The sequence below is a fragment of the Lemur catta genome, chromosome 16 (assembly GCF_020740605.2).
Source record: "Lemur catta isolate mLemCat1 chromosome 16, mLemCat1.pri, whole genome shotgun sequence".
Classification (NCBI taxonomy): domain Eukaryota; kingdom Metazoa; phylum Chordata; class Mammalia; order Primates; family Lemuridae; genus Lemur; species Lemur catta.
The window spans coordinates 41,313,011-41,336,708 of record NC_059143.1 but is presented as its reverse complement, the minus strand read 5'-3'; the positions used below and the strand labels follow the sequence as shown (position 1 = coordinate 41,336,708).

At 33.9% G+C, this 23,698-nt stretch overlaps 1 protein-coding gene across 3 annotated transcripts in view; it reads left to right on the top strand.

Annotated features, from left to right (window-relative positions):
* Positions 1–16,068, top strand: part of TXNL1 (thioredoxin like 1) — a 37,569-nt gene extending 21,501 nt beyond the window's left edge. For 2 of the 3 annotated variants that reach the window (XM_045527267.1, XM_045527265.1), the window contains exons 4-9: positions 2,485–2,607; positions 4,284–4,353; positions 5,802–5,974; positions 8,718–8,822; positions 14,385–14,427; positions 15,834–16,068. In XM_045527267.1, coding sequence (XP_045383223.1) covers positions 2,485–2,607; positions 4,284–4,353; positions 5,802–5,974; positions 8,718–8,822; positions 14,385–14,423 — 510 coding nt within the window. In that variant the 3' untranslated portion in view covers positions 14,424–14,427; positions 15,834–16,068. The remainder of the gene's footprint in view (positions 1–2,484; positions 2,608–4,283; positions 4,354–5,801; positions 5,975–8,717; positions 8,823–14,384; positions 14,428–15,833) is intronic. The other variant, XM_045527266.1, reaches the window with a different exon arrangement.
* Positions 16,069–23,698: the final 7,630 nt, after the last annotated feature.

The following is a 23,698-nucleotide window of genomic DNA, read 5'->3' as shown; positions in this document are numbered from 1 at the left end:
TAATTTTATCTAATTTTAATTTAATTTTAAATTGCCACATGCAGCTAATGGCTATCTCATTGAACAGTGCAAGTCTGTCTGGACTGTTTTATAGACTCACACAATTTGGATTTATCTGATTGCTTTCTTATGATTCTTTCCTCATATTTGGCAAGTTGATTACATAGGTAGTGACAATTAGTTCTTACCAAATGTTTGCAGAGTATGGCAGTTCACAATTATCTCAAATATCCAATGTAATGGCAGTTTGTCCCAGACAGTGTTGTATAAGAAAATACTTTATAGGACACAGCACAGAAAAAAAAAGAAAAAGAAAAAAAAATACTTTAATGCAGCTGTTTAAATGTGGTACTTGTTTTGTGTGCTCTGCAATTAATAAAAATAATTTTTTTAAAGAATTTATCCACTTAGCTTATTTTCATCATTAAGGTACTGGAAGTCTGACTGTAATGTCTTCATCCCTGGGGTCTTAATCTTAGATATAGTATTGAAGTGGCATCTAGGTAAGATGGAAGACATAAACACTTAAAAGATTTTGTCAAAACTGCTGTTTTAAGGCAAATGTTCACGATGCTCAGAATGATTCTACTACAGTAGAACTTTGCTCCTGTAGCCTTTGTTTCTTCCCTCCTCTCTTTTTGAATTGGCTAAATATGGTACCCTAAATAATACATTTAGTATAACATTTTGGCTTTGAAAAGCGTTGAGGGTATTCTGTGAATAATTAGAAGTGTATACTAATGATTATTAACATTTTGATATTTATTTGACATGTAAAAATGTTTTCTTCAGTCTTTCAGAACTATGTACATATGTATTAGTGTCTTTATAAAAATAATGAAGAACTTTTGTGATAGGACATGGGTCTGATAATCTAATACTTGGTAAACTTTAAAAATAATCCCTGTTTAGTAGATGAAATGGATACTTTTCTAGAAAATTATAATTTACCAAACCCCCGTTAGAAGCAGAACACCTAAATAGGCCAATCACCATAAAGAAATAGAGGAAATAGTAAAGGATTTCTTCCATAAAAGCCCATATGACTGCACAAGTAAATATTGCCAAATCTTTAAAGATCGGGTAATAGTGTTACTGCAACTACTTACTACTTAAGACCATAAATAAAACACAAAACTTCTAAATTTCATTTTGAAATAAATATGACATTGGTCCCAGAATCTGACAAAGTATGCACCAGTAAAGAAAGCTACTGGATAGTAGCTGGTTAGTATTGATTATGAATATTGGTGTAAACATTCTAAATATCGTTTCACTAAAAAAAATTCAGTAATTCAGTAGTACATTAAAAGACCATCATGAACAAAATTGGGTTTATTTCAAGCATGCAAGAAATGTTTAATGTTAGAAAGTTCACTTATATAATCTGCCACATCAGTAGAGCTAAGGAGGAAAATCATGATCTCCAAATATGCAGAAAAGGCATTTCACAAAATTCAGCACCCATTTACTCCTAAAGCATTCAATTAAATCTAAATAGGGAACACTTACAGGCATTTCTACTAAAGTCAGAAACAAGACGAGCATGACCACTAACACCACAACTCTTTGACATTGTATTGCAAGTATGGAAGTATAAGCCAAAGTATTAAGAAATCTACAAGCTTAAGTGACTATAGATTAAAAGAGATTTAAGAGATGTATTAGCCATATACTTTTATGCTTTTGTGAGATCTTTATTCTAAGTTACCATTTCAACTCTAAAACATTTATGAGACAGTTAAGGAAATTTGAACACTGATATTTAATAGTATTAAAGTGTTATTGTTTTAGTTTTAATAATGATATTTAGCATGTGTTCTTTTTTAAGAAAATTCTTATGTCTTAGAAACTCAAACTGAAATGTTCAAAAATGAAATGAAAAGCTATCTAAGATCTGCTTTAGAATAATTAGGAGGGTTAGGATACGTTTGGGTAAAGGTGAAACAAGATTGGCTGTGAGTTGATAATGATTGTAGCTGGGGGTGCTGGGTACATGGGGTTTACTATATTATTCTATTTATGTATGTTTAAAATTTTTCATAATAAAAAAATTTTGAGTTCCTATTTGTTACTCATCTTAAATCTAACCTCTTCAATGGTTATAGGTTTAAAGAGTCCATGGCTGCCAGAAGAGGGAAATAGCACTTCTTTGGATCTTACAGATACATTAATTTGCATATTTTCTATTGTAAAACACTGCTATAAAAAATATATGTCAATATGTTATAATCTCACTTAAAGACTTGTTTCTGATGCCTTATCGAGTAGGCCAAGACTAGGTTTGGCTTTAATTAATAATTAGTGGTGGACGTTCAGAAAGTCAAACGAAAAGACAGTTACAAAAGTTTTAGGAACTATTTTAAAAGCAAAGTTTTCTTTAAAATTGCCTAATTTAGAGAGGATCACAGAGTTAAATTTTTATTAACATTTTTTTACCAATTCTAAATGCTTTGCCTGAAATTTTGATTTAATTTTCTTCAGATGGATTTAATGCCTTTTATTAACAAAGCTGGTTGTGAATGTCTTAATGAAAGTGATGAGCATGGATTTGACAACTGTTTACGAAAAGACCTGAGCTTCTTGGAATCTGACTGTGATGAACAGGTAATTGAATGCTTAAGTTAAAGCGTGTGGGTACTATCACTATTTATGCCTGCTCTTGTTTGTTTTTCTCGTTCCCATCTCATTGTTTATGTCTCTCCTTCCCCAATGATCACTTCTTCCTTTTCTTTTTATAGCTTTCAGTTTCTTTGACTTCTGTCCTTTGGATATATATACTCACCTCTTTTCTCTGTTCTTCTTTGTGGGCTGCCAAGCGTACTAAGGAAAATCGTAGAACTCTTGGATTAGCTCCACTGCTGAGTTGAGCTGTTAACTACTGTTTGATCCTTTTGTTCATCCTTGACCTGCCTTCCTTACTTTTTTCCCTACCACATAAGTTTATGTCTGAGAAATAGAAACTAATTAGATGAGCACTCCCTGTATGGGGGCTCCTTGCCCCCAGATATAAACCTATGTTGTATTCCTTATGCTTCCCTGCATTGCCCTTGTCACAGTGGAAGTAGGTTCTTACCTTCTTATTTAAGCCATCTTTATTTTCATGTTGACTTTAATTTTCCATAATTTAGTTTGTATTCCATTGTCTCTGGTTTGACCCTATTTTCGTTCATCTTCTACATGATCAAAAAGTTATTTTTCTAAAATGTAAATTTGAATGTTTGTCTTTCTTAAGAGAGTGAAATGGTTCTTCACTGGCTTCAAGAAGAGGGTGACTTGATCTATTTCTAGCTTTCCAGTCTCATCTCCTGCTCTTCAATTGTGGTTCAGTTCCCTAAACATCATGTCTGTTATTTTTTGACACACTATTATGGATCAAGTATAAAAAGTATTGGTGTAACCAAAGAAAATAATGTTGTTATTTTCTTAGGCAGGCAGACCACACTATTATTCTGAAATCCAACCCCTGTATTTCTTTGCTCTACCAGAGTCACCTTACTGTACAGCTTTATTATGTTCCTTATAAATGGGGCCCTAAAAATAATGTGATGATGCATGTCAGCAGGACTGGCTACAACCTCCCTGACATTTTCCAGCCAGGGAAATCTTCCTTCCAGGGTAGAAGCATAGGTACTTACCTCAAATTCAATTTTGGCTGGAAAGAAGGTTGAGCAGATAACTCAGTTTCTGAAAGATAGGCATTCTAACAGTGTTTTGTATCCCAGTTCCCTTTTGTGGCCTTCCAGATTCAGTTAGTCAGATAAGCGTAGGATGGAGTTTTGGAGGTTATTGTAGAGCTGTAAGAGTCGTCCTATTCTTTTGAGTTTTGGATCAGAATCCATTTTAGGGCTAATCTCTCTGTATAACTTCTGTATTGCTTTCAAATTGTTGAGTGATGTGGCTAGATACTTGACAAACCATCTTATAAAACGTTAGCTATATGCTAAAATATATGGTTTAAATTTTATTTTAATTTGGGAATTTTGTTTGTTAGAAAGTAGGTTGCTTGCCATTTTATAGGTCACAAGACCGTAGGTTCTTATGCATAGTTTTGGTATTTACTACATTAAAATATTTTTTGCTATCCCCTTATATAAATAATTGATGGTGATATTTCTTAAATGTCGATTTAACAAGTACTTTCAACTCACTGATTTTCCATATCACATTGATTTTGTTACATGGATTAGATTTTTTTTTGCCTCTATTTTAATTCTGCTTTGGTGGTTTGTGTATTCGAGGTGTTCAATAGCCATTTTAAAATGATACTATTTTCTCCCCAGCTACTTATTACTGTGGCATTTAATCAACCTGTTAAGCTTTATTCCATGAAGTTTCAAGGGCCAGATAATGGTGAGTAAAGGATAACTCTTCTTTAAACTAACTTTCTGCTTTGTAGAACTATTAGCATATATTTACAACTTTTTATTAAATAGAGGTAGATATTCCCTGTTTTGGGAAGGAGTGAAATTGTTATTGGAACAAAGCAATGAGAGTAAATAAATGGGTAAATAATATGAGACTATTAGATTCTGAAAACAAGAAAGGGAGCTTTTTTTCTGGGAAATATGTAGAGCAAGAAAAAAGGAACTTTATTTTATTTCTAAACTTTCTTATTTTAAAATTTGATTGTTTCCTCTTAATTTGAAAACTGCTGAATCCTTTCTTCCAACTATTACTCTAAAACTCTAGGTTCTAAGCAGCCATCTTTTAGAATTAAAACTGAGAGAGATTTATTTCAAACCCCTCCTATTTATAAATGATAAAACTTAGGCTCCAGATCCTCCTATTTGTGCTCAATTAATAGTATCATCATCTTTATATCTATGCATGTAAACATAATTGTACAGACTTAGAATTTCTCCTCTGTAAAATAAAGAATTTTCCTTATCTACTCTCCCCTTTTTTGTGTTTCTCCTATGCTTTTTTTTTTTGATGGGAGGAGAGTAAGGGAATGGAGACTAGAGTTCTATTTTATTTTTTTTTATTTTTGGGGAGGTACAGCCAAGTCCTTATTTATCAGATGGCATTTCCTTATCATTTGTTACTCTAAATTTTCATGTTAATAATTTTTTATTAATAAAATTGTACTTTTATTGTGAAAATATAAAGTATGTAAGCGAATGCTATAGAAATGAGTCTAATATTCCTTAACCAACCATAAAATATGGATTTTAAATTGTGCACTGAAGTTAAGGGAACTAAGGCATTCTGTGCATGTGGTCTTACCACTGAGTGCATGCTAATATAATCCTTAAGGCGAAATTTGGCAATTTTTATTATTAATTCCTTTTTGGCAGAATGTCACTGATAATGCTTTCTTCCTAAATAACAAAATGTACCAACTATTGGCAACTGTAAGACCTAGCTCAAATGCTATTTCTTTTATGAAACTTTTTGTTAACCTGTTATATACTAACAGACTCCATTGTTGCTTTCTTTATACCTCCTCACCAGCAGTATTATTACATTTATCATAGTATGTCTTTTGTTGGTGAGAGCAGGGACTCTGTGTATGTGTGCATATGTGTGTATTTGTTTTAATCTCATAGTCATAATATTTAATATGGTTCTGACAAGGCCAAGAGGGTACCAGTAAATGTGTATTGGGAAAAAAATAAAAAGATTGGCTATCAAAATTCTCAGACTTTCTTACAAGTCCTAATTATGAAGGTCTACAAGGTGTAGGTATGTGCTTATGTGTGTGTCTGTGTGTATAGTATGAGGTGTAATGATACAGGGAAGAAAGTATAGTGTGTTTGAGGTTTTTAAGCATTTCCTTTAATTCTACCATTTTATAGGTCAAGGTCCTAAATATGTAAAAATTTTTATCAACCTACCCCGATCTATGGATTTTGAAGAGGCAGAAAGAAGTGAACCAACTCAAGCTCTGGAACTCACAGAGGATGATATTAAAGAAGATGGCATTGTTCCGCTTCGTTATGTTAAGTTTCAGAATGTTAACAGTGTAACTGTAAGTAGTATTCCATTCAAATATATTTAACAGGTTTGTGGGTAACAATGTTGTTTTCAGTATCTTAGGTGATTCTAAATGTTTAAGATGGTATTTGTCCGCTCAATTTGATATGAGTAAAAATGTATGATGGGCTAATTAAATTTTCTTCTTTTTAATTTATCTGTGTACCCTAGAGAGAAAGAACAGGTTTATTTTTAAGTATTTGTGGATTTTTTCAGTTTATTTTATTTATATATATTGCAACTTTTGTTAAGTTTATTCTAGAACATTTATGGTTAAACTGAAGGTAAATAGGCTTTATTCTTTAAACCTGGGGATGAGTGATGATACATTTGTAAAATCCAGTTTACTTTTCTAGAATATAGAGTTTTTAATAGTGTGGAAGTCATGGTCTTAGTAAAGATGACATTTTATTTTATTTTTTTAGAGATGGGGTCTCACCGTATTGCCCAAGTTGGACTTGGACTTCTGGGTTCAAGCGATCCTCCCCGCTTAGCCTCCTGAATAGCTGGTACTACAGGCATACACCACTATGCTTGGCTTAAAAATGACTTCCTAAATAGATAGTTTTATATTTTATAAGATGGCCTAAGATATATCTGAATATTGAATAGTGCCTGAGATGATTTTAAGTGATATATTTTAAATGTTACTTAAAAATGAAATACCACTTAAAGTTAGCTACTTTTTAGCAGTTATTAGTTGCTTTTGAGTATTTTAATATTGAAACCCAGCATACACTTCTTCCCCCTGCCTCCAGTCATTCAGAGGAGGAAGTTGGAGGGTTAGAAAAGAATAGCAGAGTTCCCTGAATAAGAAAGTAGGAACCAGCACACAATCACTGAGAACAAGTCGTGCCAAACTGATATAATTTGTTTTAATGGAATGATTATATTTTTGTAAATTAGAAGAATGCTATAGTATGTGTTCATTTTAAATGGTTTTTAATGGAGTTTTACAGGATATCCTTCATAGTAATATGAAGAATTATAATCAAGTTGAGTTTTAAGTATTTGAAATATCCTACCCAAATGAAATTAAAGAAAATGGTTATATTAAACTTAGAACATAGGTTATCAAATGTTTTTCTGACCTCACTCATGTTTGTAACATATCACCAATTAATACTACCTTATGTTTTACTCATTGATGGGAAGGAAAGAATTTGCTTAATGGAAAAAAGCCCTTTTAACCTAGAGATCTTAATGTAAACTCTGTCACTGGGAATCATCAAAGATACTTTATCTTGTGATAGACTCAAGTCTTTATGTATTAATACTGTGTCCTTTTTTAATCAAAAGTTTAGTCAGTGACACAGAAGGCATGCATTTCACCTTTTTTGGTTATAAAATTAGAATTACAGTGACAGTTTTAATCAGTCTAATCAAAGCAAGTAGATGAATTTTAAGAGTCATGAATATAAACTGTTGTGCTTTACATTCAAAGAACAAATACAGGCTGGGTGCGGTGGCTCACACCTATAATCCTAGCACTCTGGGAGGCTGAGGCAGAAGGATCGTTTGAGGTTAGGAGTTCGAGACCAGCCTGAGCAAGAGTGAGACCCCCGTCTCTACTAAAAATAGAAAAAGTTAGTGAGGCTTTGTGGTATACATCTGTAGTCTCAGCTACTTGGGAGGCTGAGGCAGGAGGATTGTTTGAGCCCAGGAGTTTGAGGTTGCTGTAAGCTAGGCTGACACCACGGCACTCTAGCCCGAGCGACAGAGAAAGAGACGCGAGACTCTGTGTCAAAAAAAAAAAAAAAGGGCGCAAATACATTCCAAATAAATAAACTGAGAGCTGGTTTTTTAATAGTCTATTTATTGTAGATCTTTTAAATTATTGATAATTTCATTTTTAAATAAATTTATGGTTGCCTGTGAAAACAACAAAAATTGACCAGTGAGCACCGTCTCAGAATGAAAGAAGTGTGTTGTTTTAATCAAGAAAGGCAGTATTTTAGCTGGTCACAAAGACATGTGCCTATGGCCTCAACTACTTAGGAGGCTGAAGTGGGAGTATTTGAGCCCAGGAGTTTGAGGCCAGTCTAGGCAACATAGCAAGACCTCATCTCCTAAAAAGAGAGAGAGAAAGAGGGGGGCAATATTTTAAAGTAGATAACATCTAGAATATTGTATTTTTAGAAATGGAACAAATTTTAAAAATCCAATATATTGAAAAAGGATCTATGAGTAAAGCTATCTCTTAACATGCTGAGTGGAGTTTCTAAATAGAAAGTATAGAGTCAAGCTTAAAAAAATATGGAAAGCATAGTGTGTATAGTTTAGGAGCTGATTTCCAATACTATTTTTTCTCTTAATATTCTAGGAAATAGAATGGATGCATGTATATAAGAAAGAATATAACTGCAGAGATTTTCCTCAGTGAGAAACTATGATTTTTGCTAAAATTTCCAACAGCAGTCTGTCCCATTGTAATCATGAAGCTCATACTTTTTCAGCATTCTCTGTAAAGAATTTAATTATGACTTCTCCATACCAGGCTAAATTATCAGGAACTTGTAAAAATGGGTGTTTTGCCATGGCTTCCCTGGAGAAGGTGAGAATAGCAGGGCAAACAGTAGAATTAAGTCCTATAGGAGTACTAGTCTAAATGTTATATAATTTAGATTAATCCTTAGATGAATGGAGGGTATTTTTATGAATAATCTGAAGAAATTGATTAAAGCATGTTTATAAAAGAAGGATTGTGATAATAAATGTAAAAAAATTTTTTTCTGTAGATATTTGTTCAGTCCAATCAAGGTGAAGAAGAAACAACAAGAATTTCATATTTTACTTTTATTGGTACTCCAGTCCAGGCAACAAATATGAATGACTTCAAACGAGTAAGTTTGTTTAAATGACATTTAGAGAAAGTAAAAGTATAATTTTGAAGGAATAATTTTATCTATTTCAATAGTCATACTTTTTAACCATAAAGATCAAAAATCGTATCATGTCATGAAATTTTATAAGGTTAAACTAGAACAAAAATATCTAATCACATTTTTAGATCTCTAACTAAAAGGAGTCTAATAAAAATGGTAAGTCTTAACTGATACAGTATCTTGTAATGAATGACATTTCAGTAAGAGTAAAAATAACAATTTGGTTATAGAAAGTGGTTAGGAATAATGGAAAAGTAGGAATAAGGTAAATCATTATTTGGAAGTAGTAGTGAGATTTTTAAGAACTTTGCTGATACTAAGGTTTTGTTTATCATTGTTTCTGATTAAAACATATTTAAAATGACTTGAATAATTTTATTTAAAAAGAATGGACTGTTTTAATACATTGACATGTTAACCTTCCAAACCATGTTTGTGTGCTGAAAGCACATTTCAGCAAATAAGTTTACAGTGAACAGGCAGGTTTTCTCATATTTCTATACATCTTTTTGGGGAGGGGTATAATTTTTTTTAAAGGACACTACCCCAAGGTTTATAAAGAATTTATAAGATACAGGAGACCTTTAGGAATGAGGACTGATCCCTTTCGTATATTACTGGAATAACTTCTAATTAGTAACAGTTCCCAAGGGTGGCTGTTAAATGTACAACTAAATATCATAGATGTGCTGCTGAGAGCTTTATCAGTCCTAAGCCGCAGTTGCTATATATACAGTTCAAGTGTGTGGCAGCACAGAAGATGTATGTTTCCAATGATTGCATCTGGCAGGCAGTGTAGGACTTGAGGTAATTGTAAGAGAGAAAGAGTTTCCCTAGGGCTGCCAATTACTGGAGGGAGAGGCTTCCAGCAGACCCCTCTTTGGGGAGTTGGAGATGTAGAATATTTTGAAAACTCATTCTTTTTAGTGGTATCTACAGGTCTGATTTTGATTCAATTACAGAAAAATTCATTAAATTGCGTAACAATGGATGATGTTATAAAATTGTATGCTGTGTTTACAAAATTGAATACCTTGACAATAGATGTTTTAACTGGTCATTTTCCAACTACTATCTTCCTGTCTCATAGCATAATTAAATTTTGGGAGCTGTAGGAATAATTATGTACTTAGACCTGTCATGTCTAGATGTTTTACATATGTATAATGACAGGTCAGAAGAAGCAGAGATTAAACATCTACATTTTTATGTTAACAAAATATGTTTTACTGCGAAATGTGTGAGCAACAAAGACATTTTGGCTGCCTGCTTTGCTGCTTTGCCCATTGGAATTAAATGCCATTGGACTTGGCTTGAACTATTCCTTTTGTAGTTCGTAGCTTAGTTCTTTCATAAGATCTATTACTGTAAGTCCTATTATTGACTCATACCATTAATTCTAGTTTCCTGTTTCTCACCTCAGGTTATGCTATTTGATTTCCATTTTTCTATAAGTAACTACTTTTCTATCTTGTCCATTTTCTTACCATCCTGCCATTTAGTTATAGTTTTTCTAATTTGCAGTACTAATTGTACATCTAAGTGTCTGTCTTCATGTGATTGTTTTTAACATCCCCTTCCCACCCCTTCTGTCCTAGTCTTTATTCTTTTTTGACTGTCAAACTACTTTTTTTGAAGCTGTCTTTAGGATAGCAAAGGTGTTAGCCTTTTCTTGCTTGAGAGTATTTGTGTGTGTTTTATAACTGCTGTTTATTCATTTAACTTCTTTTTACCTTATTTAAATGTAGAGCAGCAGTTCTCAAACTTTTTGGTCTCAGGACCCCTTTGTACTACAAAATATGGTTGAGGACCAAAAAGAACTTTTGTTTATTTGGGATGTATTTATCTAATGCTTATCATACTAAAAGTTAAAACTGGGAAATTTAAAAAAGATTTACCTACAAATAATGAACCCATTACATGTTAATAAAAATAATATTTTAAAATTAAAAATAAGCATTTTTTTCCCAAAAGAAAAAATTTAAGAAGAGGAGCATTGTTTTAAATTTTATGCATTTCTTTACTGTGTGGCCTAACAGTCCTCTCATTCTTGTATCTGTTTCTGCATTCAGTCAGCTATGGTGTCACACCTCTGGAAAACTCTCCTGTACACTTGTGAGAGAATGAGAGTTAAAAAGGCAAATAACAATTTATCATTGTTATGAAAATAGCTTTGACCTCTCAGACTCCCTGAGAGAATAATTTGAATACCATAATAGACTCCCTTGTTGGTATTCTGGGCTTCTTATCTCTTTGCTTTTAATGTTTGATAAATTTTAATTGGTTGAGTGACTTTCTTATGTATATTATGTTACATTTCCTTGGAATATGTCTTTTTTTTTTTTTTTTTGAGACAGAGTGTCACTTTGTTGCCCGGGCTAAAGTGAGTGCCGTGGCGTCAGCCTCGCTCACAGCAACCTCAAACTCCTGGGCTTAAGCAATCCTACTGCCTCAGCCTCCCGAGTAGCTGGGACTACAGGCATGCGCCACCATGCCCGGCTAATTTTTTCTATATATATTTTTAGTTGTCCAGATAATTTATTTCTATTTTTAGTAGAGATGAGGTCTCGCTCAGGCTGGTCTTGAACTCCTGACCTCGAGCGATCCACCCGCCTCGGCCTCCCAGAGGGCTAGGATTACAGGCGTGAGCCACCGCGCCTGGCCGCTTGGAATATTTCTGAATGAGATTTGTTATGTAGTCATTCATTGTCTTGTAGGGTTAGTCCTTAAAAGTAAGCTAGTATTTCATTGTTTTTATATTATGCAATCATCAGCTTCAATGTAGTAAAAAAATTAGAGGGTTCATATTTAACTGAAAGTGGCTAGTTTAGTCCTTGTGTAGATAGAGTTGCTTATTAAAAATTACAGATGAGTTTGGTTTTTTGTTTTTTGTTTTTCCTGCTATCTTCTTCCTTCAGATGAGTTTGGCTTTTATTGAAGGAAATAATAGATGTATGGGATGGTATGTTTTGTCCCTATAGTACTGTGCTAGTACAGTAATTCCTCCTTTTCCGCGGAGGATATGTTCCTAGACACCCAGTAGATGCCTGAAATAGTGTACAGTACCAAACCCTATATATATTATGTTTTTTTCCTGTATGGTCCCCAGTGTACTGATAGTTCTACTTTACAATGGTGCATAATCGATATGCAGTCAATGTAGAAACTGTTCTTCTCTCATGATGCTGGGCAGTGGCAGCAAGCTGCATCTCCTAGTCAATTACTCATTTTTGACTTACAGTGTTTTCAACTTATGATGGGTTTATCAGGATGTCACCCTATCATAAGATGAGGATCATCTTACATACTTGCCTCTGACAAAGTATAATTTATAAATTATGCACAGTAAGAGATTAACAATAATAACTCATAATAAAATAGAAAAATTGTAACAATACATTGTAATAAAAGTTATGTGAATATGGTGTTTCTTTCCCCTCCCTTCCTCCCACCCCAGAATATCTTATAGTACTGTACCACAGGTAACTGAAACTGTGCACAAAGAGGGACTAATGTACAATTATGTTCCTTGTCTATAGCAAGCTTATATATTCTTCTAGGAAAGTTAATCAAAGCTTAATTAGTTCAAGGGTCTTTTCCTCCATAAAACATTCTCAGACTTTCCCAACCTGGTGACATTCCTTCTAACCAGTAATGACTGGGGAAGTCTGAGAATACTTTGTGGAGAAAGAGGGCCTTGAACTAAGTTTTGAGAATAGAATTTGAACAAAGGAAAAGGCAGCGATGGGCACCCTAGATAGAATGAAAAATAGGGACTTGGACATGAAAGTGGGAAGGTGCAGGATTCATTCAAGGCCAAGTCACGTGTGATGCTTCCTTCCCTTTACTCGTTTGCTCAGCCTACATTTAAAAGCGGTTATATATAGTAAACAGAATTTCAGATTTCAAAATAGATTGGCATATATTTTATAGGCACAGGGAAGAAAAATTTGGTAACCTCTTTGTATAATGAAGAAAGCTATAGAAAATGGTTTAATGAATGATAAAATAGATTAAATATTTAGCATTTTCAGTTTACATTTTTATGTTGTGTGAGTTATTTCTAGATAATTTTAGTTTTCAGACTGTTACTGACCATCTCCTTATGTCGCTAAGATGACAGAAGCTAAGGTAATGCTATTGAATTTTGGGTGTGGATAGAAATCTTAGACCACCTTGCATGCTATTACAGCTTTGTACAGTTATACTTTTAAGATTTGTTAGGCTAGAATACACCTTCTACTTGTCTGTTTTTGGTTCGTATAGGCATCATGCACAGATTTTAATATATACTTCGGTTATTTGTTGTTTTAAAGGGATTCTTTGTGTTGCAGCATGAAAAGCTTGCCATCTTAATTGGAAGTAGATGTTTTCTTTGCTAAAACATGCTTTTTATATGGATTGCTTTATTTTAATACAAAAGTATTAAAATATAAGCATCTAAAAATGAGACTGTAGGGGCTTCTGCTTCTTAGAGAATGAGGCGCATGTGAAAAGCAGAGCAGATTTTTATCACTATAATAAAAATAGACTTTTCTAAACTGGCCATTCACCATATCAGCTATTTTTGTAACATTTCTGTCTGTTTATTTTTCAGCTTTTTTAATCCAACTCAAATGAACTAAAAACAGAAGATATTTTAAAATGAAGTAATATAAAGATTGACATTGTCTCACTCTACTCCCCTCCTTGCTTCTCTGCTCATCTAGCACCTGTCTGCTCTCACCCTTCCCATGTTCTCGCCATTGCTGGTGCAAGATTTCTACAGCTTCTATCGTCTGGATCAGCCTTCTTGTTACCTAGATTTCCTCAACCATCTCTTTCTTCAAATCTCATCCTAGTCATGTTTCTCAATTGGCCTTTTGTTTTTTTTGGTTTTTGTTTTGGGCTTGCAACTAGGTGCTTTAATTCATTGTTATACTGTGTTGCTCATCAGACCTTCTGTTATTTTTTTTTTACTTTCTACTGTTTCATATTTAATTTTGTACTACATTTTGAGAAGTAATATTGCAGTAAAACTTAAAATTGTTATAAATGCTTTTCAGATCTAACTAGTTGTCGAATAATGTTTTAATCCATTCTAAAGTTTAAATTTTATTTTTTAGGAACTATAGAAACATTTTGGGAATTAAATATAACAGTTTCATCAAGTTCGTAAATTAGTGCTAGTATAATATATTGATTAGTTTTAGTTGAAGTGTGTGGGTTTTCTTTTCTTACTGGAGCCTTAGCCCCAAAGTCTTTTTGAAGATTGATTGTGGGCATGTCCTCTGCTCCTGCCTACCCAAGTGAGCTCAAGGCCAGTTAAAGGACTTATGGACTGAATGTTAGGCTTGGTTAAAATATTAACATAAAAGATCAATGGACTCTTTACTGAATAAATATCTTGGACATCTAATTTTGATGTACCTAGACTTTTGTTTGTCTGAGGTGTAATATAAAGACTTAAGAATGAATAAAAGAGTTTTACGTTTGGGGTGAGAATCCATATTGGAATGTTGAATTTCTTCTTTTTTACAGAAAATACACATTGGCAAGTTGAGAGTTATCAACCTGTGAAACAGTATGCAGATTTGTGTCTTCTGTATCACATCTGCTAAAATTTTAATTTTTAATATTGTTTTTTTCTTTTGCTTAATCTAATAGTTTGTGGTTTGTATTTCCCAAGTAATATAATGATCAATAATGCTTAGTGTTTATCCACTTAAATTCATTTGTGATTAAAAAAAATAGTGCCCCCTCCCCTTCCTTCTAGTGGCTCTTAAAACCTGAATTTCCCTATTCTTAATCCACGTTCTCTTTTATGAAACTATCTTTTTATCATCTCTCTGGCTTGTTGTGCTTTCTGATATGGTTTCTTTGGACCAGAGGGGAGTTCCTTTAAAGTAATAAAAGTGGTTTTTCCCTAGGCTGAGGAAAAAAGCATTTCTAGTATTGTGGGATGGGGAATTCAGTATAAAGAGTTTTTAAATCTTCTCATTGAATGACATTGACCCAGCTATGTTATATTTTAGACCAGATATGTACTGATTACATTTATGATCTTTGCTTGGTATAGATAGTGCCATTTAGGACAGAATCAATTTAAAATGTGAAAATTACATTTATAAATTTATATAGAAATCTTTCTATACAAACGGACATTCAATATCTTGCAAGTAGGTTTCTTTAGAGGGAGGCATTTCTGCTATGAGAATACATTATCTAATGATAAACTTCAGGTATGAAATAAATTACTCAGTTAGAACATAGTTTTAGAACCCTCCCATAGAGAATTTGTTTTCTAGAATTGTTGGTGGAAAACAGTTTATTCTTTATGTTTGTATGCTGCCACATATATAGCAACGAGGACATTTAAAAAAACCCTCCAAAAGAGGATTTTTCTAATTATTGACAGAAATAAGATTTATTCTTTACCTTTTTTATAGTACGTTTATAGCAACCAGAGTTTTTATTAAAATAGAAACCAGGAAAAATTAGTCATTTTTAATCTGTTTTCACTGCATGTCTACATATTGAGGAAAAAGTCTAGAAACCTGCTATTTTGAGCATGAAGACATGAGTTTAGCATACTCTTCTAATTCCAGATTATTTTGTGATCGACATTTGATTTCTAATTGCCTAAAAATAGTATGCCAAGTATGTTTTACTCATATAGCATCATCTTTCTTATTAACTTCTCTAAACTGTCAACCTGGTTTTGAAAAATTGCATTTCTTTTTCTTAAAACAGTATGGGAACCCAAAAATAGCCTGCATGTGTTTTATTTTTAATTTCTTGTGTCTGAGAGGGACAGGAACGGGGAGTCACAGTTTGCTTCAACAATGAAAATACACTGCATGCCAAAAAAGTTTCAAGGATAACAATTAATACCAGGTTTTTAAACTGATTACCATATTAGAATTTTAAAAAATAACCCATAATTTTAAATCAATAAGATATACATATAAAGTTATTTTTGTTTTCTAGGTAGTTGGCAAAAAAGGAGAAAGCCACTAAGGTACAAAAGACACTGGAAGACCATGTTGCAATCAGATCTACAGCTCCTGGATAATTGCTTGATTCTCGCCAGAGACTGTCAATGTTTCATTCATTGCCATTACCAATAAATCATTGCTTTTGTTCAGATGGTATCACTAGTGTTTCTATTGTAATCTTGATACATGCAATTGTAAATAAAAGTCATTACTTTTGCCAAGCTTAATTTTTGTCATTCTGAATAAGAATTTTTTCTTAACATTTATTTGAAAATTGGCCAGCTACTGGTTTTAGAAGAGACTTAAGTGTCTGGTAGCATAATGATTGAAAGCCAGTTTCTCTGTTTTGGAGTGCAAAGCTATTTTAGGGAGTTAAGGAATGCGTGCGTGCACACACAGAGCAAGTGATTTTGATGAATGGACTTGGAACAGCTAACCACGTTTAAATGAGTACTGACTTGTATTTTTATCAAAGGACATTTGGATATCTGTGCTATAGAAATATTATAAACCACCAGAAATAAACAGATAGAATGAGATTTAACTACTTCTACCTAAAACTAAATGGGTTCATAGATTTTTTTCCTCAAGATTTTAATCTCTTCTGGATGAACTTTAAAATTTGAGTCAGCAGCCATTTTCTTTACTGATAGAAGAATGTGGAAATCACAGTTGGGAAGAATACAGCACAGTAAGTTCATAAAACAATAGGAATTATTGTCTTTAATCTGAACTATTTATTATCTGAACTACCCAAACGTGTAAATACATGGAGAACATGATTTAAAGTTGAAAATTAGTTGGTCAAATGTATATGTTTAAAAGGTCTTTCACAAAAGGTTGGTAAAAGAAAACATCTGTTCATTATTACTTTTTTTGATCTTAAAATTGTAATCTAGAAAGTATTGGTAGATTTACTTTTTAAATTTCTGAGTATTTTTAAAATTCAGTATTTTAAAAGAGCACATAAGACTGTAAAATTGTGATTCAGTTAATACATTTGAGGGCATTCTTATATAGGAATACAGTAGAGATACCATTTGCCTTTGGGAGACCAATGTGTTTATACATGTCTGTGAAAAAATTATGCAGAACTTTTAGTGTTCAAATAGTCACTTTCTGAAACCCAAATGTCATTAGATAATGTTTAGTTCATTCGTATGTGAGCACATTAACTGGTCTGTGATGTTGTCTTTATCTTATGTATTTCACAGTTGTGTTGCCTTGGATCAAGTGGAGGCAGAAGGACAAAAAATAAAAGTTTATAACACTCCTTATATAGACCATCTCAGATTAATCATGTCTGAAATTAAGGATAAGATTAATATTAAGGGTTTTGTTTTACACTTTTGTACACTTAACCTTTTTGGGTAATTGTTAAAGTGCCTCATCTTGAGTATTACTGACCTCGTCCTATTTATACTTGACAGTTTGAAAACCCAGTGAAAGTAATTTCATATTTGTAAAGGCTTGAGCATCAGATTTATATTGTTTATGTGACTTTTCTGTAACTCACTTGGTTGCAATATACAGACATTCCATAAGTATTCAAATTGTAAATAGTGAAAAATTAATGTTTATAGGTAACTGTAACAGGTTTCACTTATGGGAAGTTTTACTATTACAAATAAATATGCATAATTGACATTTAAAATATCAAGCTGAAATGCTGATGTTTTCTCGTAAAACAGTATGTATATATGTATATATATACATATATATATAACATTGAATTTTTAAGATGAGTAAGATCATTTGAAAAAATGTAATACTAGGGTTTTTTTTTTTTGTTTTTTTGTTTTTGTTTGTTTTTTGGTTTTGGGGGGGAGGGGGACAGTCTCATTCTGTCGCCCCAGGTAGAGTGCAGTGGTGTCATCATAGCTCACTGCAACCTCAAACTCCTGGTCTCAAGTGATCCTCTTGCCTCAGCCTCCTGAGTAGCTGGGACTACAGGCATCTGCTACCACACCCAGCTAATTTTTCTGTTTTTAGTAGGGTCTCACTTTTTGTCAGGCTGGTCTGGAGCTCCTGAACTCAAGCAGTCCTCCTGCCTGGGCCTTCCAGAGGGCTAGGATTACAGGCAGTGAGCCACTGCACCCAGCCAAATCCTAGTTATTTTAACTGAAGCCATCCATTCGATAGGACTTTTTAGAAAACTAGTATTAGATTTATTGTTCGTTTTGTCATACATAGCCAAAAAATCTTTTCCATTATGTGCATATTTTCTTAAGTTTCACATCAGGATGCATATCTGATGAGAAACCACAAATACCCTATTCATAGTAGAAACAATAAAGTATTGTTTTTGCTAAACAGTAGTACAAAGTCTGTCAGCTTAAGGCTGAGGGCAAGAGTCGCAGGGGCACTGTTGTGCCCAAGGTAAGTCTTTATAATCCATTTGAGCCCTCTTTGACATTAAGCCCCAGATTGTCCCCAATCTTAGTATTGTGTTGGAGGCAGCACTTAATCTATTAGTGTTTAAACATGTCTGCCATCCTTGTCTCAGTGTTTGAGGATGCGTATAATGTTTTTTGCAGTGTTCATAAGTATACTGTTAATGTATATTTGGACTTAGCATTTTATTTACAGCTGCCGTAAATACAAGGTCTGTCCAGAAAGTATTCAGCCATATAATATGAAAAATAGAGACATTTATTGAAGAAGATACAAGAAACATTGTACATGGGACAATGACACCTCAGTCTCCTTCAAAGTAGGCACCTTGGGACCTCAAACACAGTTCTCCCTCACACAGCATCTTTTAACCCGTACAGGTTCAGCATTCTCAGGTGGTGTGCTTGTTGCAGGCCTTCCAGAATGTGGATCACTTTCAACAGATTTTCAACCATCTTTGAAGCATTTGTGCTACACTTTTATTTGCACTGCACTCATCGTATCATCCCTGAAATCCTGAATCATCCAAATGGTTTCCATGGAGGAATGTTCATGCTTAATGCAAAATTTAATGCAGATTTGTTGCTCTACTGCCTAGTCATTTTGAATACAATGCTCACACAGTACACATGCTCACTCCACGGCACCTAGTGCCCCACTGACTAGTACAGTGAAGTCGTTTTTCACATGTGCATCCTCGTCCACTCTCCTTGGCTGCCAGGTTGCATCGATGTCAGGCAAACCATTTTCGTTATATTAACAATGGCTGGACACTTTCCCGACAGACCTCGTATATCTGACATGGGGGGCTTTTTTTTTTTTTTTTTTACCTAAAACAGTTCAGACCATCCCTTGTCCCTCTTAATGTCTAAAACCTTTACTCTCATAATAAGAATAAAGCAGCAGAGTTGAGTAAATTAGTTACACCCTCTTCTTTGTAAGCTTTAAAAAATGAAAGAAATGTAGGGCTTGTTCATGTTGTTTGTATTGCTATTTATATAGTTAATTTGGTAGGTTCATTTTTGTGTAGGTATATTTCTCTTTTGGAAGTGATCATTTCTGATCTTAGATACTTTATTTTTTTTTAAGAAAAGTAACTTAGAAATCCACTGAACTGCTAAAGAAAATCTTTAATGGAATAATGTGTTTATTTAGCTTCAGCACTTCGTTGTTAGAGGTGTTGTGCATTTTACAAAGTTTTCCAAACATAGTGTGTATGCTTTATAATATACATATAGCAAGTTAGATAGATAAATACATTTTAAAATATTGAATATTTATATGCCCAGCACTGTAGGAATAAGTGGACAGTGGAGATTTTATAGGCTAATAAGATCACTTGTAAACTTTGTGGCCCATGCAATATTATTAATTGGAGAATGTGTAACTAGAAAACTTTATAACACAATTAGATACCTTTAGAATTTGGATAGAATACTACAGTTGTGCACAGCTTGGAATAATATTAAAATCTTAGGATATGTAACCTTAAAACTGCTAGAGTATTTCTCCTTACTATGCTTCTCTTGGGAAGAGGAATTTTATGTAGGAATTAATTCTGATAAGTTGAACAGGCCAAAATTAGTTGTGAAAACAATATTGATTCATGATGCTGCCTAGGAGCAAGATCTCTGAAGTGTGCATCCCTGCTTCTCCACTTGTTAGCTGTGTCATCTTGAACAGGTAACATCCTTTGGAGTTTGAATTTCTTTGTGTGTAAAAATAGGAACATCTATCTCGTAGACTTGTTTTAAAGATCAAATTGCCTTATTTTGTATCTGGAACAAGGATAAGTAGTCATCTGTACCCTGCTCGCTCATCTCACTGCCACTGCTTTTTAGACCATCATTTCTTGCTCAGCGTACTGTAGTAGCTTAATTGTCTCCTGGCTTCTGTTCTGGCCTCTCATGTATCCTCCCCGTGGCTGCTAGTTATCTTTCCTTTATGAGATCTTCGTAACATAATCCTCCCTCCAGCTTCCCCCTGCTCATTTCCTCTCTCTGCTGCACTGTATTAGCAGGGACTAGAATGTGCTGTTGTATCTTATGCCTTCCTCTGACCTAACTTGTCCATCTGACAGATTCCTACTTATCTTCAAGGCTCAGTCCAAGCAAAACTGATACAGGGAACACTCGTAACATTGTGTATGCCTCCTCGCCTGCCATAACACCATGTGGTTATTTCATGTTGATATTCATCAAACTGCTTGTAATTATTTATAGTCTTGTTTGCCCTACTAGATTGTGAACTCTACATCACGGATTTTGTCTCTAGTACCAAACCAGTTTCTTTGATTTCTATCATCATTAAATATAATGTTGAACAAATTCTGAGGGTCCAAGAGGAGATGTTTGAGGTTAGTCTGTGAGATTAAGAATTTACAGTTCAGCAAGGTAAGGAAGAGAATTTAACTGATGTAATGGAAAAGTGCCTGGTGTGTTCAAAGAATGACTAGAATTAGATACAAGAGATTTCTTACTGAGGTGAGGGAGGAGATGAAGCTCCTCTTGCCATATGAAAGAGATCAGAATTTATTTATCCTTAATTTATGGGAGGAGGAGGTATGGTTGAGGAGTCCATAATGACTCATACATTTCTCACGTTTACAGTTGGATGGAGAAATGGTTCTTAGGAGAAGCAGCAAGTTCAGAGGGGAAGATGAATATGGTTTTGGATACATTGCCCTGAGCAATGTATCTTAAATGTGGTTTTAGCATTCAGGTGATGATGTCTAGTAGGTACAAAGCAGGAATAATTTTAGAGCTTAGAGCTAGAAACAGGGAACTAGGAGTTATTTAGATGAAAGCTGAAATAGGTGTATGGATGGGAACTTAACAGAGGCAATATGAAAGGGGAGAATGAAACTAGGGAACCAATGCTAGGGAATATTAAGAAATATTAAGGAATTGGCAGAAGACGAGCCTGGAAAGCAGAGTAGTAAATCAGAAATTGGGAAAAAACAGGAGGTAGTGATGCAGTAGTGTTAATGAATTCAAGAAGGGGAGTAGTCATCAAATGTGATAGAAATATTGAAATTGAGATTAGCTGGAATATCCATTGTCAGTCCAGGAAATTACGGAAACAATCCAGTGCTTAATTTTGAAAATCATTGATTATATTAATCTTTTGGTTGAAAAGCAGCAGCAGCAGACAGAATAATTCTGAAACCCTTCAGGCAAAAAAATTGAGAACATTTTATAGTCTACCATTGAACACAGTTTCATATAACAATTAGCAAGGCATGGAGATTGACAGCAACATACCATAAGAGAATATGAAGCACTGCTCTGAAGTTGTCATTAAAGGCTTTAGTCTTATAATCAAATGCTTTTTCTCTGGTATTTTGTTAGTAATTATAAATTTTGCCCTGTCATTCTAGAACATTTTTTCATGACTGCTTTTGTTCTCTTAAAAGTTTCTAATTTCACAAAGATGATTCTTCTGTCAGAGTCCTGAGTGGGCCATTTAGGTTCTGTAATGATAAGGGTTCTAATTTTATTGGGCAGTATCAAGTGCGTAAGTTGTTAATACTTGATCTGTTGGGTTTTCCATTAATAAGGAACTTCTTCATTAGATCTCTGTAATCTCCCTGTGACCAAGGATAGTAGAAATAGTAGCACAGTTTCATTTCCTTGGCCACATAATTCTCTCAGAGTGGCTGACACATTGACAGCATTAGGAATGCTGCTGCATGTGTTTATCCTTGACTGCAGGTGACCTTAAAGTTTAAAAATGAGTATCTAATTCAAAACAGAAAATGGCAGAGAGCCTGGGAGTAAACGCATAGGTCAACTGGAACCACTGGGATAGGCTTGTAAAGAAGTGAATAGGTGTTCATTAAAAATGTCACTTCATCTGATTTTTATTTGAATCTAGCAATTTTAATGGGAAGATACTTGCATGTTCACAATTTTTGTTTGAGTTCTTACCGTTTAAAAAAATTTTCCTGGAATTTAAACATTCCTAACCCATATTTTATGTAATTGCTTCATTGCTTCCTCTTATCAATCAAAATATAAAATCCACTGAACTCGGAAAATGTTAAAAACATTGGCTCAATGTACTTGCTTTTCAGAATTACCTAGAGCAATGTGAAAAATTTTGGTTTTTTTTTTTTTTTTTTTTTTTTTTGAGATGGGGTCTTGCTCTATTGCCCAGGCAAGAGTGCAGTGATGTCATCATAGCTCACTGAGACTTCAAACTCCTGGGCTCAAGGGATCCTCCTGCCTCAGCCTCCTCAGTAGCTCTGGTACTGTAAGCGTGTGCCACCAAGCCTGGCTTATTTTTCTATTTTTTGTAAAGACAGGGTCTCACCATGTTGCCCATGCTGGTCTTGAACTCCTGGCCTCAATGATAAAAAAGAATCAAAAGAATCAAAAAGTCACATAACAGCAAGTGTTGACAAGGATGTGGAGAAGTTGGAACCCTCAGACACTGCTAGTGGGAATGTAAAATGGTGCAGCCACTTTGGAAGACAGTCTGACAGTTCCTTACATGGTGAAACACAGTTACTCTATGGCCCAGCAATTCCATTTCTAGTTATATGCCCAAGAGAAATAAAAATGTGTCCACACAAAAACTTATACCTGAATGTTTATAGCAGCCTTATTCATAGTAGCCAAAAGGTGGAAACAACCCAAATGTTCATCGATGGACAAATGAATAAAATGTGGTACATACATACAATGAAATACTATTCAGCCATAACAAGGAATGAAGTACGGATACATACAACAACATGGAAGAGCCATGAAAACATTATGCTAAGCCAGCCACAAAAGACCATTGCTATATGATTCCAATTATGTGAAAGTCCAGAATTTGGAAATCTATTCAAATACAAAATAGATCACTAGTTGCTTAGGACTGCAGGGTAATGGGTACGGGCTAAAGGGTGATAACTAAAAGGTATAGGGTTTCTTTATGAGGTGATGAAAACCTTTTAAAATTTACTGTGGTGATCATTGCACATATCTGTGAATATACTAAATACTATTGAACTGTACACTTTAAATGGGTGAACTGTAGGGTATGTGAATTATATCTCAATAAAGCTATTAAAAACAAAAACTATAGAAATATACCATATGATTAATGTCATAGTAAACTAGAGAGAGAAATATATCTTAATGTAACAGGCAGTTTGGAGGAGACAGTCTGCAATGTTATCTGAGTTAAAAACCAAAAACTACTTTACCAATGTTCACTTGTACACTCAATTAAAAATTTTACATACTTAAGAGTTTTTTAAATAAGGCAAATGTAAGAAATTTTTATCTTTATTTAATCTTTGTTCAATGAACATTACATGAATGGATGACCAACTAATTGGAGTTTACTTCTGTGATCACACACAACCCCCCACAGGGATAAAAGGCACGTATAAACCAAAATCAGAAATTCCACTGTGTTTAATTTGCTCTACTATTATAAGACTTGAATTTTTCATTAAAAAATTTCAGT